A 16516-nucleotide genomic window follows, 5' to 3' on the forward strand; every position below is an offset into this window, starting at 1 on the left:
CACACACACACACACACACACACACACACAGGGAGAGGGAGGTGGTTTAGAGTGTGTGACTCAGTAGTTAAAGCTGTGTTTGTCTGCAGACACCTGTTCCATAAGAGCTGCGTGGACCCCTGGCTGCTGGACCACCGGACCTGCCCCATGTGCAAGATGAACATCCTCAAAGCCCTCGGCATCGCTGTGAGTCTCTAATATAACATCATTCATTCAATATATTCTGTTCAGACAAAGAGGAGAGGCTGCAGGACGGCTTCAAAACACTGAGGAAGAGTTAAGAGCAGTGTTGGGACTAACGCGTTACTTTGTAACGCGTTACTGTAACGCCGTTATTTGTGGCAGTAACTAGTACTCTACCGCATTACTTTTTAAATTCAGTAACTCAGTTACCGTTACTACATGGTGCGTTACTCCGTTACTGTGTTAGTTTTTTTTATATAGTCAACAGCCAGGCGAACAGAGATGAGAACTGTACTTAAGTACAGTACTTGAGTAAATGTACTTAGATACTTCCTGTGTCACATGCGGAGACGCGCTGTGGGCGTGTTTGTGTTTACTAACAAGACTATCATGGCGGCGGCGGAGCTCAAGTCTAGTTTCTCCACCTGGAGATATTCTCACTATTTCACTTTTGTCGAGCACAAAGAAAAGAAAGTTTCTGTTAAATGTAAGTTGTGTCTTGGCGGGTCAAAGATCCTATCTACTGCCCAAACCAGTAATTCAAATCTCTTAAAACATCTGCAAAAACAACATGCTGGGACGAAGCTAGTAGCTAAGACCACAGAGACTCAGCCGACGCCACTCCACCTCCACCTAAGCAACAGCGGCTGGATTTTAACCAAGGGACTGCTAGCCAGGGAAAAGTGGATAAAGCCATTGCACGGTATGTTGTAGAACACATGCAGGCTATTGCTACAGTGGAGTCACCCGCTTTCAGGGAGCTAGTTAGCATGATAGCATGTCCGGGCGGCACACGGCATATGGGACGGAACACTTTTTCCAACTACCTGGAGAAAGAATATACAAAAATGGAAAGCCAGCTAATATCGATGCAATCCAGATTGCATATAATGCATGTCAAGTTGATCAACAGATTGTATTATTCTCCAATGCAATAACAGTACTAAAGTGAAGGCTATAAGGGCATTAATGGGAGCCCTTTTTTCAAGTAACTAAAACGTTACTTTTCACAGTAACGCATTAATTTTGGGTGTAAGTAACTAGTAAAGTAACTGAGTTACTTTTGACATGAAGTAACTAGTAATGGTAACTAGTTACTGGTTTTCAGTAACTAGCACAACACTGGTTAAGAGTGCCAACTTCTGCAGTGCAATAGCACAAAAGCAGTTTTACAACCTGCTTTTACGCACTGCGGAATAAATGAGGAATCTGCATTAAGTCAGTCAAGAAAATGTGTTTCAAACATCGTGAATCACCATATAATGTATTTTGTTTTTGCATTAGGGTTTAATAGTTAATATAGGTCATTTAAATCAATTAAAAATATATATTTCTTGTGTCACAGCCAGTAATGACCTCTGATACGTTGTTTTCTCTTGGTCCCGCCTCTCCTGGCTCTTCTATCTGGATGCTGTGTTCTGATTGGCTGCTAAGCCTCTTTTGTTGATGAACTGGTTCTAAAGAGTGTTTTCATATTTGATCTGTTCTTTTCTTTCTACTTTAACTGTCTTGTTGATTTAATATTTGTATTTCCTGTCTGTCCTTCTATTTCACTTACCTTTTCTCCCGATTTCTTTGTTGTCAGGATTGTTTTTCGTGCTATCTTGTTGAAAACTGTTAATTAAAACGGATCTCTAAACTGCCCCCTCTCTCTCCAGCTGAACGCAGACTGTCTGGAAGACCTCCCTCTGGACTACGACCTGACCGTGGGGGGGGGCGGGGGGGGCGCTGGCTCTGGAGGCCGTGGTGTCGGGGGGGTCGAGCGACGGGACCCTCAGTGAGGGGGGGGGACTCCTCCGTGCTGCTGGACCCCGGGGTCAGGAGGGTTGGACTGCCTCAGGACTACCAGGACCCTCTGAGAGACAGCCCTATTACCATGACTACTGACACACTCACAGGTACACACACACACACACACACACACACACACACACACAGGTACACACACACACTCAGACAAACACACATGAAACTATTATTCTCCGTCCTCTCTCCAGGCGATCTGCAGCCGATGGCGAGCAGCTCCGTGGCGTCGCTGGTCATCACCGTGGAGACGGGTCTGTCGGACGAGGAGGGGTCCGGGGAGCAGAACCAGCTGGGGGAAAAGTCCTGAGAGGAGCCGAACCAGAACCAGAACTCAGTGATTAGGTTCAGATTAAACCCTCCGGATAACAAAGATTAAAAAGGAGATTCAACGGTTTGTTGAGACGGACTTATTTGGGAAGGAAACTCTTTAAAAGCTCTGACTTTTGACTGAAGTTGGGAACTAAAACCAGAACCAGAGTTTGGGGTTTTCTCTTTGGACCTGGACCCCTTTCTGACTAGACTTTGAACAGGTTGTTCCCAGTGTGGATACACCTGTGAGTGTTGGTTTGAATCTGGACTCAGAGGACCTGGTTTGGATTCCCTTTCAGAGTCTCTTTCTGGACGCTTGGCGGGTTTGGAACCAGAACTGGACCTGGGTTGTATCCATTGCGTTCACTTGGATTTACCACGTGTTTCCCGACTGGAATATATAACTCTAGATGTGTCCAAAAACGTATTTCCTGGTCCTCTAAATTTCATTTTAAATACGGTGGACGTTCGTTACTTAACGGACCTAACGAGGGTCGGACGGGATTCACACTGGGCCACGTTTTAACTCTTCGGTATTCGTGAAAAGAGGGTAAAATCCGGAGGAAGTCGGCGGCCAAAAAGGTTTATCCTTCATCAGAAACACTGGAGGATCTTTGATGGAGGACTACAAACACCACGTTGAGTTTAAAAAAAGGCGAGAACTCTAGATTTGTTTCTCCCGCTCTCTGGACCTTTTTGTGGAACATTCTGTTACCTGGTGTTTCCAGGTCGGACAGCTTAACAGAAGCCCCTCGTGGAGGTTTGATTCTGGTTGTTATAGCTCATTTTGATTTGCCGGCCAACAATGTCTTGAGGCCTTTTACCTTGAAAGGACCCGGCAGTGAATCCGGTTTGTTTTGCCGACTCGTCGTGGCAGTATTACAGCTTCAGTGACTGCAGTATTGAATTGAAGTTCTCACAGTATTTTTGTTTCTCTTTCTGCCTGTTTAATTCAGGCTCCTCTATCTTCAGAAGAACTGACAGTATTCGGGTTCTGGCAAAAGCTCTGTACAAAATAATATAAGGTGTGAGAGTGATAGTACAGATAATAACGACTTTAAAGCACAGATGGAAATAAGTGTTTGAAACTTTACACAAATCCTGCAGCTTGGGTCTTAATGTCGGGAGAAATGCCACGATAATGGAGGACATTATCAATAATTACTTTCTCTAATTACGTCATTTAAATAGAAACAAACATCCCTGAGGCTGGGCAGACACTGCATGCTTATATTGTTGTTGTTATTTTAACGATACACAAAAAACGTTAATCCTCGATGCAAAGCTATTGCTAAAGCTAACTTAAAAACCCTAGTCGATTTTGTCAAGTGACAATTCCGATCAAGTTTATTTAAACTAGGGCTTAATCGTAATTATATCAGAATTGTAATACGGGCTATTGCAATATCCAAAAAGTAGAAAGTGCAATATTTGATGAAGACAAAATATGTGAAAACACAATAATTACAGATCATTGTTAAAAATAAAATTGTGATAATTTTAATGTATTTTTCAATAAAAATGGGAATAAAGACGCTGTAATCTTCATTCCCTCACATATCGTGAATCCCATCGCAATTGCAATGAGTCAAAAATTATCGTAAATTAAATATTTATTCAGTTAAATACAGTCCTAATTTAAATACGATATTTTTGTCTTCAGCTACGAACATTTCCAAAAATGATCAAAAAAATACTACTTTAAATGTAATATAACGTACAGTTTATAAACGACAATTTGAAGCTAGCCATATTGGAATTTTGTTGTCGTAAATATCAGAAGTACGCCGATGTGTCATAATCGGCAAATCTGGCAAAAAAAAATTAAATGTTACGAGTCGGAAGTGACGATTAAAATCCTGGTTTATCTATGTAGTGTCTGCCTGGCTAAAGAAAGAGTTAGCGTTAAAATACCACGTAGGAATATTTAAAAAAAAAACGTAAAACCCTTTAGCGTTGTTTTGTTTTTCTGTCCGTCCGTCTGCCAGCCTCACGCTGCCTTAAAAAAAAAAAACACATTTAAACACTGACAATCAAATATCCGATCTTTCGCTCGTGACTCTACGATCTTTTTCTGAACCTTCGCCACTAAACGGTGTTCGCTGCCATTTCCAGAGTTCAAATGCCACCAAAGCAATGTGTGAAAGACGAGGAAAAGTCGGAGATAGTTTAGCGAAGAATCCCTCCCTGTAGGGGCTGCACAATTTACCGGGAATTTACCGCAATTCCGACTCGTACGATATCAACATACGCTATATTTGGTTAGCTCCAACAATGTGCCGTCATAGCATTCGGAAAATAAGTTTTGTGGTCCTGACATACGAAAAAATATTTGTACCATGATTATTTTAGCATAAATAGAAAATCCAATAACGTTAAAAATCGCAATTACGTATTTTCCCCTAAATTGTGCGTCCCTATTTCCCCCCACGTTAGCCGTTAGCATGTAAATATAAAATGTATATTCCACACGTTCGCCGGCGCCAAGAGAGAAAGAGATTGTCGTCTATTTTGATACCAGAGGAGACGTTTTATTTTTGTAACGAAGACCCCGAGCAGCAGAGACTGACCCCCCCCCCCCCCCCCCAATGAGATTGATTGTTATTTTAAGTGTTGAGTATTTGTGTAATTGTACATACAGATGACGTTTGCAATACGAATCTAAAATATTGTAATTTGAGTTTTATTTGTTTTGAAGCCTGATGAAATCTGAGAGAATGAAGGCTGGAGAATGTTTTTTATTTTAAGGACGTAATTCTCAACATTGAATTGTGTTCAAGACCTTTTTTTAAAGCTCTGCGTGTACATAGCGTTGTTTTTCAGATCCTCCGTGATTTTGAACGATGACAATCCGCCTCTAAATCTGAAAATACTTAATAATAGTAATTAAAGGTTTAGTAAATCACTACAAAAACTAATTTCCCATTAATCGAACGTGAGACCCTCGTGTCACTGCCAGTAATGACGTCTGATTGGTTGTTTTCTCTTGCCTCTCCTCACAGCTCATTGGCTGTTCTCTCTGGATGCTGTTTTCTGATTGGTTGATGCACTTTAACTCTGTTTCTCTTTAAGGATCTGGAAAAAAGTCTTTGATTTTCTAATTTCTTCCTTCCTATTTTCACTCACATTTTGTGCGATGGTGTTAAAAACGTTGTGACTGATCTGGAAAATGTTTTTTTTTTAATAATACTTCCATGTGTCTGTTGTCCGACTGCCATGTATTGTAATGTATGCTCTTCCCTTGTAATCCAGCTGGAATTTTACAGTTTAAAAAAGTAGCCAAAAAAACCTGACATAAAGCCAATATTATTTTGTCGAATTGAATTAATCTTCTTTAATTTAGCGTTACAAAAACAGAGATATCCGTGAGAAACAAAAACCTCCGTTCCTCCCAGAGAGACGGAGAAAGTTGAGGTGTCAGTAGCCATGCTAACCGCTAAGCTATGTGACGGCAGGGTGCGAAATGTTGTCGTGTCTCTGCGATTTTTGTTATCGTTTTACGAAGCGTCCGTATGTGTGGTTGTCCTGTGCACGCTAACACAAAACACACACACGTGTAAATACGCCATGTTGTTTCTGTGTTTCAGTTGTTGCACGTGTTCTGATTCAGGACAGAATTTAAATAAAAATGTAATTCAACATTTTTGGTTTGTTTTATTTACTCCAGCTGTTTTTGTCATCTCAAAAAAAATTGTTGGATTTTTAAAAAAAAAGTGGTTTTCTCCCTTAAATTATGAAAATTGACTGTTTTTGTTTGAATTTCTCTACTTTAGTTTGTGGAATTATATGTTTTTTTTTTACAAATGACTTGATTTTAATTTTTTATCGTAGGAGGATTTAAAGAAGCATCTTCTATCATAATTATTTTTTTTATTTGCCGAATTCAATTTCGTCATTTCACAACATTTCCTGGAATTTCAGAACTCCAGCCGTTTGTCATCTAAAAAAAAAAAAATATTATTTTTGTTTGTATTTCTCTATATGTATGAATAATCTATATATGTTTTTCCCAAATGACGATAACAATGATCGCTTTTTTATAGATTTTCTTTTTTATTGTAGAGTATTTTTCTCATACACTTTAACCTCGGAGATTAAACATGTTTTTCTCGTTAATTTTGAGTTTTTTCCCTCAGTATATTACCCCTAATATCATTAATAATGATTACTCGTTTACTGACAATAACCCCAATTCACTGTCAGCGATCTTTACGTCTCTTTAATCTCAGACACCTTGATGTAAATTCTCTTTTTTAAATCATCTTTGACAAAGAAGCATCTTCTGTCAAAATTATATATTTTAATGAATTTGTCGAATTCAATTTGGTAATTTCTACACAAAAACAACCATAAACAACATTTCCTGGAATAACTAAATAAAATATCGGAACAGACAGGTTGATAAATCACAGTTTAATACTGAACACATCGATCTATACATCTAACCCATACAGGTACTTGTCAACATTAATGTCTCCAAAATGGCTGTTCTTAATAATCCTGCAAAACTAGAAAGCCCACTTTAAAGTCTGGTCGAAAGAAACCTGTTAATTAATCCAACAAACTAAGTGCTCGTCTATGAAAACAACTCATTTATGACTAGTGTTAACTTGTCTACCGGAGGAACCGATGATGAGTATATTGAATTATTATAAAAGCCATATAAGCTTAATTTAACTTCAGTATTTAATCATGTTTGGTCAGGAACTAAACAACAACAACAGGAAGTCAAAAGACATTCAGTCTTAACTAGAAACTTCTGCAGCTTCTGATAAAAGATGAAGATGAAGATGTTGATCTGTTGGCTGAGAGGAACCTGAGGAAGAGAAGCGTGTTAGATATTTACTTTACATTTCTGTCTCTAACTACAGGAAACTAAAGCTTCCTGTTACATGACTGGTCATTTTTCATCAAATCACGTTTGATATCCGTTTCTTTTGCAGAAAGGAAAACTGGATTTTAGGAACCTGTGAAAACATGAACTCAATATATCTAGAATGAATTGAACTGTTGGCCAGATGTTAAGTGTTTACCTCCAGACCTCATCGAGTGAAGGAGTCGACGCTGAGGAGGAGACGGACAACACTTCAGGTTCAGGTTTGTAAATATAATGTTCTGCAGTAAGACAGCATTTAGGGGAATGTGTTACCTCCTGGCTTCAGCCAGCTTGTGTCTCAACAGGAAGGAGGCCACGGCGTCTGCCACCTACACACACACACACACACACACACACACACACACACACACACACACACACACACACACACACACACACACACACACACACACACCACCCATACACACCACACACACACACACCACCCATACACACACACCACACCACCCACCCATACACACGCACACATACCACACACACACACACACCACATTATTATCTCTGTTCTTCTTTGGTGGTATTGGAATATAAAAAAATAACATTTATATAAAACCACTTTCTTACTTTTTCCGGTTTGTCTTCTAGCACTGCGTGTCCACAGGGGGGCAGCACCTGCATCATGAATTTACCTACACACACACACACACATTACATTTAGCTGACGCTTTTATCCAAAGCGACTTACAATAAGTGCGTTCGACCAACAAAATACAACCTTGAAGAAAACAGAATCATAAAGTACATCAGGTTTCATAGAGCCAAACATTTCAAGTGCTACTCAACTGGCTTTAGATAAGCCAGTCCTTTATTAGTATATAAGTGCTTTGTTAGTAATTCTATCGCTCGAAGCGGACACACACACACACAAACACTGATGCTAGTTTATCACACACACACACACACACACACACACACACACACACACACACACACACTCCCTGGCTGTCACTTCCAGCGTGTTGACTGACGGGAGCAGCTGACTGTGGAGAGGAGCTGCCGCCTCCAGCTGTGTGTGTGTGTGTGTGTGTGTGTGTGTGTGTGTGTGTGTGTGTGTGTGTGTGTGTGTGTGTGTGTGTGTGTGTGTGTGTGTGTGTGTGTGTGTCCTCAGAGACCTCCTTCACCTTTTCCCTCACAGTTAGTAGAAACACAGTGTGAGAAGAATGTCAAGTATTCCCCAAATCATTGTGTTTCTCTACTTTTGTATTCTTTGTTTCTCCAGGACTACATTTCCCATCAGCCCTAGTAACTAAGTATTCAGAAGTAATGATAGTGTGTCGCATACATTCAGACATTTTTCGCGTTATTATCCTACTTTTTTTTTGCAATTTTGAAGACTTTTATTTGTCATTACATGTTTGGAGACACCTTCCTGAGAAATGGAAGTTTCTCAATGCGTGAGTTTGAATGAGTTTCTCACCTTGCATCTGTCCGATTGTCAGAGCTCTGTCCAGCCGGTCGATTCCTGGAAAGCAGAGACTTCAAGTAAGTGGGAAAAACATAAATATATATTTGATTTCAAAACCATTGTCTTCGAGAAAAAGGGAACAAAAAGTGTGGCGTTGCCGATTCATTTCCATGTTCAAGACTATCTTCTGCAGCACTACGTACACAGAAGTTCACTTCTTGCCTTAAGGGTATATTATGTAGTTTCTGTCATTTTTATCGACATACTGAAAGATATAACATAAGATAATACTTCATTTATCCCGAAGGACATTGTTGTGCCAGAGTTAGAAAAATACAATAAACACAGCAGCACAATAATAAAACCGTACACTAACAGTGCCGTCAAAAGAGCAATTAAATAACTAGAAGAAACATAGACGGTCATATAATTAATTTAAATATGAACAGTATTTAGTAGTACTGTACCATGCCTTATTTCGACATACAATACGACTGTTTTATAAGACGTACCGGCGAGCAGCAGTAGTTTGGGAAGGTTGAAGGCGAGGAAAAGATTGGACGTTCCTCTGAACCAGCCGTCCCAATACTTCTCCGACTTAGACAGGTTAATACGCCACACATACACACTCTGACACACACACACACACACACACACACACACACACACACACACACACACACACACACACACACACACACACACACACACACACACACACACACACACACACACACACACACACACACACAGCAGGATGGGTTAAGTATCTTCAGGTGAAAACAGTAAGACTTTAACGCACATTAGGCGCTTTCACACTGCGGTACTTTTCCCACAAAGGTTCATGTGAACTTAGTTCATGAGAACTCTTTAGTTCTCATGAACTAAGTACAGATCGCGTTCACACTGGAAAAAGTCCCTGGGGGAGGATTAGGCAAATGAAGCCGCTGACGTCACTTCTTCTTCTTCTGCTTTGGGTTTACTGGCAGGCCGCAAACCACTTCACAGCGTATACTGCCACCCAAAGTCCCCGGCCGGAAGTCCCCGGAGTTGGGGACTGGCTTCAGTAGAAGCTGCTGGGACTCCCAGCAGCTTCTACTGAAGCCTTCCGAGTAAATCGCCAGAACGCCGACACCTCCTCATCTCCACCGCTCCCATGTTTTATTTGGTGTTGCCATAAGTTAGTCTCTCTGCGTTTCTGCGCTGGGCTAATGCTAATGCTAATAATGCTAATGCGAGGATAATAAAATGGCGGCTTCACAAAACTTTTTGGGAGTTTTGCGGGGCGTGGTTTGCAATCCTTCCAGCCAATCAGAAATGTAGCTCTTTTCTCACAAGAGAGCCGTACGAAAGTCCCTGCTCTCTAGCAGCTCTCTGCTCTCTAGCAGGGACTTTCGAGGGGGTAAAAAGGTTCACATGAACTAATTTTAGTACCGGCTCTTTTTGGTGTGAACGCGATAAAAGAGTTCACATGAACCTTTGTGGGAAAAGTACCGCAGTGTGAAAGCGCCTATTTGCAGGAAAAATAAAAAAATCGAGACATTTTCGGCCTGTTTTGGGGTGAAAATTGGAAAATGAATGCAAGTCAATGGAATATATGTATTATTATAATACGTGTAGATGTGTAAGAGGGTTTCAGTTTATGACAACAAGTTCAGTAGTTGTGGATGTTTGGCAATAAATGGAAGCCAATGGAAGTACTGTTATGTTTTGGGTTTTTAGATGTTCGTGTTGAATGCAAGTCAATAGTGTCCTGTTTGAAATGTTTACGTATGAACATCTACTATTGTTTCGGTGTGGTTAATTGTGTCTATAATGAATACAAATCAATGGAAAATATTACCTTTTATAATACATGTAGATGTATGGTATGATATAGATATGTGGATTAATGGAAGCCAATGGAAATATATCGATTTTTGTAGGTTTGGTTTTAGATGTTTGGGAGTTAATGGACGTCAACGGAAATATTGTTTTAAATGTTTTTGTAGGTCCGTGATGAATGCAAGTCAATAGTGTCCTTGACATGTTTATGTATGAACATCTGGGTGTTGGCTGTTGTTTTGGTGCAGTTGTATGGGTCTATAATGAATATAAGTCAATGGAAAGAACACATACATACAAAAACGCAACATTCGTCGTTTTTTTGCCAAATGTTTCCTACATTTAGATGTATTTCTTTTAGTTTATTATTTCACATTTCTTGGCGTATTTGTGATGTTTGACTTTTGTCCACCAAATTCTGATCAGGTTCTCCTTGAGTCCAAGTTGACGTTTGAGCTAAATTTGGAGATATTTCCTCAAAGCGTTCGTAAGGTATTGGGTTCATACCAGAAAAATGTTCGTACAGCAACTGCAAGAACGTAATGCCTCTGGAGGCCATGACAATAGTGTTTTTACAGCCATCAATCAACAACTTTATTAATCCCGCAAGGGGCAATTGGTTATGAGCAGTTCACGTCATGTGCACAGGCAGGAATATGTATATATTGATGGTTATATTTGTACAAAATATTCCAAATATGTTATAAAACTTCTTTAATTTTGTTACGACGTTAATGCCTTGGTGTTTCCGTGTGTTTTCATACCTGGCCTTCGTTGAGGTTCACCTCCGATGCGACATTTTCTTTGTCGTCGACGTAGCTTTGATCGTAGAACTCTTCGTTTCGCTCCATGACGACGTCGGACACCGGGATGGTTTGCTCCAGAGTTTCTGCTTCCTCCACCTCACATCTAATGAGACAGGAAGCGAGAGGAAAGAGGAGATTAACAAAGTAAAAGTCTTGTGTTTGAGACCCGGCTTTTATTCGAGACAATACGTCAATTGTAATCTACTTCCAGAGCTTGAATAATGAAGCAAAGGAATCAATATTGAGGCTCCACATCTAACTGGCCAATCAGAGCCAACCTACCTTTTGACCTGACCAACCATCGACACTCTGGCAGATTCCAGGTTCTTGATTTGCCCGCTTTTGATGCTGAAAGGAGGTCAAACAAACAACCTGTTACTTCATAGCTTATAAACAATACCGGGCAGACTTGAGGAAAAAGCTGACTCATTCCCACATTTTAGAACTTTTGTTTTCAGCCTGACTTTCACTAACCAAACTTAGCCTCCCAGTTAATGCTAGAGGTAATGTGTCAAACAGATCCACTTGCTAACCTAGCCAGCTAGTGTTAGCTGTTATTAGTGGTCTTTATGCTAATGATACTTGGCACCGTCGTATCGAGGATGGCGCCGGTGATGATGGCTGCCGTGTCTTTGGCTCCTCTCCAACTCAGCCTTTTTTTCGTATGATGTCAGTGTTTGTTTTTCTATTTACTTGCACTATTCTACCTGTTTAATTGTTCTATGTTGCTCTGTTGGAGGAGCCTGTGACTTAAGCTTTTCATTGACATATCTACACTGTAGCAAAGGACAATAAAAGCATTGAATCTTGAGCTCCATCTTCTCGAACCATTATGGTATTTTTCTGGATCCCAAAAACCAAGATGGCGACGGACAAAAATCCTCTTTAAGGCTAAAAAACTAAAGTCCTCAACCCAATGGATCAATCAATAGCTTGACTCCTAAAGGGAATGATAACTCATGTCCAGGTTTGAGTGCTTTATTGGTCTTTAAATCCTCACCTCCACTCTATAGCGTGGTCCATGGACTTGAAGGACTTTGGTCTTTCCTTCAGTAAGTCCTGGATACTGTGCAGAGCGTCCGTTGCGCTGCCTAGGTGGAAAACAACACCAGTAAATGTTGGGGAAATCCTGAATGTCCTCTTCCAGTCTGAGAGTATCAAAGGTATCCCAACTGTAGCTGTGAACATGACAGGATGTGTGATTACCTAGAAGAGCATCAGGACTGTTTTAGGCATATGATAGCTATGTGATTAACATTAAAAGTCAGAATTTTGAGAAAAAGTCAGCATTTTTTGATTTTGAGAAAAAGTCTAAATTTTGAGATTTTGAGAAAAAGTCAGGATTTTGAGAAAAAGTCAGGATTTTTTTCATTTTGAGAGAAAGTCAGGATTTTGAGAGAAAGTCAGGATGTTGAGAAAAAGTCAGGATTTTTTCATTTTGAGAGAAAGTCAGGATTTTGAGAAAAAGTCAGGATTTTGAGAAAAAGTCAGGATTTTGAGATTTTGAGAAATAAAACCAACAAATTCTCTTTTTTTGTTTTGACTACTTCCATTCTTGAGAGGATAATAAATAAATGTATCCTGATATTGAAGCTCAAGTTGTTGACAAGTGATATTTTTCTATATTGCAATAAAACACAACAGGAAGCTCTCTCACCTTCCACCACGTCGATAGCCACCAGTCCCACAGTGGTGGTTAGCAACATGTTGCTAGCTGTGTAAACTGCGATCGCACCGCCAACACCGTGACCAATCAGGACGATGGGGGGCGGAGTATCACCGTAACAGACACCAATCACATTGGCTATATCGCTGAGGGACGATAGTTTTAGTATTTAGATATGATACGATAATACTTTAATACAGATCAAGTCTGAAATGTGACTTTCATCACAGCAGCTCCATGTGTAACATCAAAAGACGGATATCAAGACACAATACATGAGAAACAATCACTGAGATAAAACCTGCTCAGCGTGCATTTGATCTGGATTCAGCTCTGTGTTTACTGTGAGGAGTGACTGGAGCACTAAGGATGCTTCAGTCTGCTTCTCGTGGGGAGTTGTTGGTAATTTGAGGTACAATTATCAGCTGCAAATGTGTTTGTTTTGTTACCTGGACATGGTTTGAGTCGAGAAGTCGTCTGCTTGGCGTACCAGGGTGTCACCTTTAATTGACATTTAAGAAAATAGTAATTATGCATCAATTACTCGACAACTGAAACCAGACAGAAATGTATTTAAAGTTAAAGCAGGAAGACTCGTCCTTATCAGCATCACTTATTTTCGTTATTTTACAGAAAACTATGGCTTTATCAGAATAAATATGTGGTGCAGACGTTGGTGATTAGGTCCCAAATATATCATATTTTGTCAACATACACCTTATTTATTACCATCCATGAAGAGTAACAGTTTCCTGTTCGCTGGGGATGGATGTGGGAGTAAACATGAATACAAATGTTCTTAATATTACCTCTTTAGCACCGCATTTGGGATCAAAGACCATTAGCATTAACACTTGCAGTATTCAAAAGTCAAAAAGCCAATATTATGCCCTATTCTCCCAGAAAAGCTGTTATCTATATTGAATAATCCAATTCATCATCCTCCAAAGTAACCCTCACAACCAAACTGCATTTCATAATTTATATGTCCTCACCGTGACCCCTGAGATCCATGGAAAGCACCCTGCAGTTCACTTTGCTGGCGATGACTCTCTGCAATACAGAAGGACTCAACATTTTAATCAAATTATACTTGAGCAGGACTTGATGTTTTTGCCAAATTTGAAGACATTCCAATCTGGCGTTCAGGAGATATCGCGTCAACAAGAATGGGAGACCACTGTTACCATTGACCATCACATTTGATTCATCTCATGGACGTTCTTCCGATAAAACCTTATGGTCCGATCAAGTCTGAAATGTTTCTTGCATCACAGCAGCTCCATTGGCAGCATCAACAGCAACATATATTAAGACACGATACAAGGAGAAAGACATTTAACCCAACGTCACAAACACTGTATTTTTGCGTCGTATTTAAAGTCATTTCTTGGAGTTCTTCAGTGTCATCTGGTCTTATTATGTCCTGTTGGTTTCGGGTGTCTTCGTAGTCACCATCTCTCTGTCACCATTGCGTGTCTCGTTTTGCCTCTTTTCTGTTTTTAAGTGTGTCTTTGCTGACATTTTAAGTCTTTTACTGGTTGTTTTGTTTTCTGTCTCTCTGAAGTTGCGGACTACTGTTTCGAATCTGGACTGTTTTTCAAGATGACCGCCATCAAACGATTGACCATTGGATACTCACTGTGTCCTCCTCGCGTCTATTTATCGAGGTCTTCAGTATCATTTGGTCTTTCTGGTCTTATTATGTCTTTCTGTTTGTTTCGGGTGTCTTCGTGTTTTGGTGATTGCTGTTTTTCAAGATGTACCGCCATTAAACGACTGGATACTCACGGTGAAGACGGCCCAGGACAGCGCTGAGTGTCCTCCCCCGTGCAGAAGGACCAGCAGCGGTCCAGTGTTTCCAGCTTTATAGATCCGGAAGACGTCCCTGCTGTCGTCCGCCCCGACGCTCACGTCCTCCATCTCGTCAAAATACTCCCGCCAGGAAACCGGTGAGTAATCCGGCTTACTGCAAGCCTCACTGGTCGACATGCAGACACAAAGAAACACACACAGTGTTTACTACAAACACACACTGTGTTCACTACATGGCCGAGACTCTTGGAAGTACATTTCCTCTTGGATATATATTAACTGTAGTCGTGTATTTCATAATTTCTGAGAAAACGACTTTCGCAATGTCTTTATCTTTATCCTCTACCATTACGACTAGCCTTCATTACTGTGTCGTTATATTAGCATTACCTAGCATAAGCATATCGTGAACACCACTTCCTATGTCAACAAGAGTTTTAAGGATTTCAAGGAAGTCATAATTGAGTCCTTCATGATTTTGGATTCATAAACTAGCTTGCAAATTTAGCCAGCTAACTGCTAGTATGGCTAGTCTGAACCTGAAGTGTGCTAACTAGCTAACCGGTTGCTAACTTTGTAGCAGGGCATCTTTTAAGCTTCTTCCTGTTGTTATATAATCGTTAATGCTGCAGTGCTAATTAGCTTGGCTTTAGACACACCAGATGCCTATCAATAGGAAGACAATTGTTATTCATATCGATCACTTAGCTTAAGTTAAGTGAACAAACTAGTAGCATTGATTATCCAACCCTCACGGCATTTCCTGTCAGTTCCTGACGGACGCCAAAAAAGCCAGATATTATAGAATTAAACAAATAAAAACAAGGATAATTGTGTGTTATTGGTGAGTAAATAACAGTGTGTTATTTAGAAAAGAATAACAAATTAGAAGGAAAAAAAGATTTAAAAATACTGATTTCGGTATTCTGAGGCTCTGAGCCATTTAGTTTCCTCACAGACGACAAAAAAAGTCAGACATTATACGATTTAAAATAAAAACAATAATCGTGGCTTGATATTGAGTAAGAACATGTTTTTATGAACCACACAGCTTCCGGTCTTCCACGACCCGACCGGACAGAAAGACGTGCTGCAGGCACGAAACATCCTACCAATAGAAATACATTGCTTTTAAAATCGTTCTGTGTGACACGAAAAAAGGGGAACATCGTGATGGTGAACACGAATCAATAGATTAAATGTCGTGACTATAACACGAAATGCCGTGAGACTGGGTTGGATTATCTGTAGCAGCGGGGATATCATTGCAGATATATTGTGATTTAAAATGCTAAGCTAACTGTGTTTGGACAATTTGTTCTTTTTAGAAATAAACCAAATCACAAAATTGAAAACAAACTACTAAAAATAAAAAGATGACATGCCAAGACATTACTAAATCCTAAATATGAGCAATTTTCAGTATAACCTACTGAGCTTAAACAATTTATACTTTTTTCTAACTCATTTCCTCAGTTTCTGAAAATCCTACTTTAAAAAGATGTTTTGAGATTTGAAAGCGTTGACTTACTGCTCTGAATCCAAGGTCTCCTCACACATTCTGGTTATCTTCAGTCTGCTGTGTGTGTGTGTGTGTGAGTGTTTCAAGAGTGTGTATTTGTGTGACTTTAGAACAATACCTGTCAGCTGTTGTTGTCAGGTCACCCTCGCCTCCTCCTATTGGCTGGGACAAAACTCTAAATGTGTCATCAGAAAGCAGCAGTTTTTATTTAGAGATATATGGTTCTCACAGGACTCGTCAAATATATTTTACTGCACAATAAATACTTTTACTTATTATACTT

General features: G+C 39.9%; 2 protein-coding genes across 3 annotated transcripts; one reads left to right on the top strand and one right to left on the bottom strand.

The window, feature by feature from the left end:
• Window positions 1-83: 83 nt before the first annotated feature.
• On the top strand, window positions 84-5939 carry LOC117549335 (RING finger protein 150-like; the record flags this gene model as incomplete). The annotated part of the gene is given in 3 exon segments (XM_034221161.1): window positions 84-186; window positions 1842-2081; window positions 2181-5939. Coding segments are annotated over 2 exon segments (226 nt in total), but the record flags the coding sequence as incomplete, so codon positions are not given.
• A 639-nt stretch (window positions 5940-6578) lies between these two features.
• On the bottom strand, window positions 6579-16301 carry LOC117549319 (protein phosphatase methylesterase 1-like). Of its 2 annotated transcripts, XM_034221126.1 has the most exons (14): window positions 16243-16301; window positions 14688-14886; window positions 13892-13949; window positions 13346-13397; window positions 12888-13042; window positions 12231-12321; window positions 11513-11578; window positions 11189-11333; window positions 9113-9230; window positions 8613-8657; window positions 7760-7824; window positions 7448-7503; window positions 7332-7362; window positions 6579-7114 (listed from the first exon to the last, which is right to left on the bottom strand). In XM_034221126.1, exons 1-13 carry the CDS (start codon window positions 16269-16271, stop codon window positions 7341-7343), a joined length of 1101 nt encoding a protein of 366 aa, XP_034077017.1. In that variant the 5' UTR covers window positions 16272-16301; the 3' UTR covers window positions 6579-7114; window positions 7332-7340. The 2 variants fall into 2 exon arrangements, with proteins under 2 accessions (XP_034077017.1, XP_034077025.1); XM_034221134.1 differs by lacking the exon at window positions 16243-16301 and having other exon boundaries at window positions 14539-14722.
• Between the last annotated feature and the right edge of the window lie 215 nt (window positions 16302-16516).

The sequence above is a fragment of the Gymnodraco acuticeps genome, unplaced genomic scaffold (genome assembly GCF_902827175.1).
Source record: "Gymnodraco acuticeps unplaced genomic scaffold, fGymAcu1.1, whole genome shotgun sequence".
In the NCBI taxonomy this organism is placed as follows: domain Eukaryota; kingdom Metazoa; phylum Chordata; class Actinopteri; order Perciformes; family Bathydraconidae; genus Gymnodraco; species Gymnodraco acuticeps.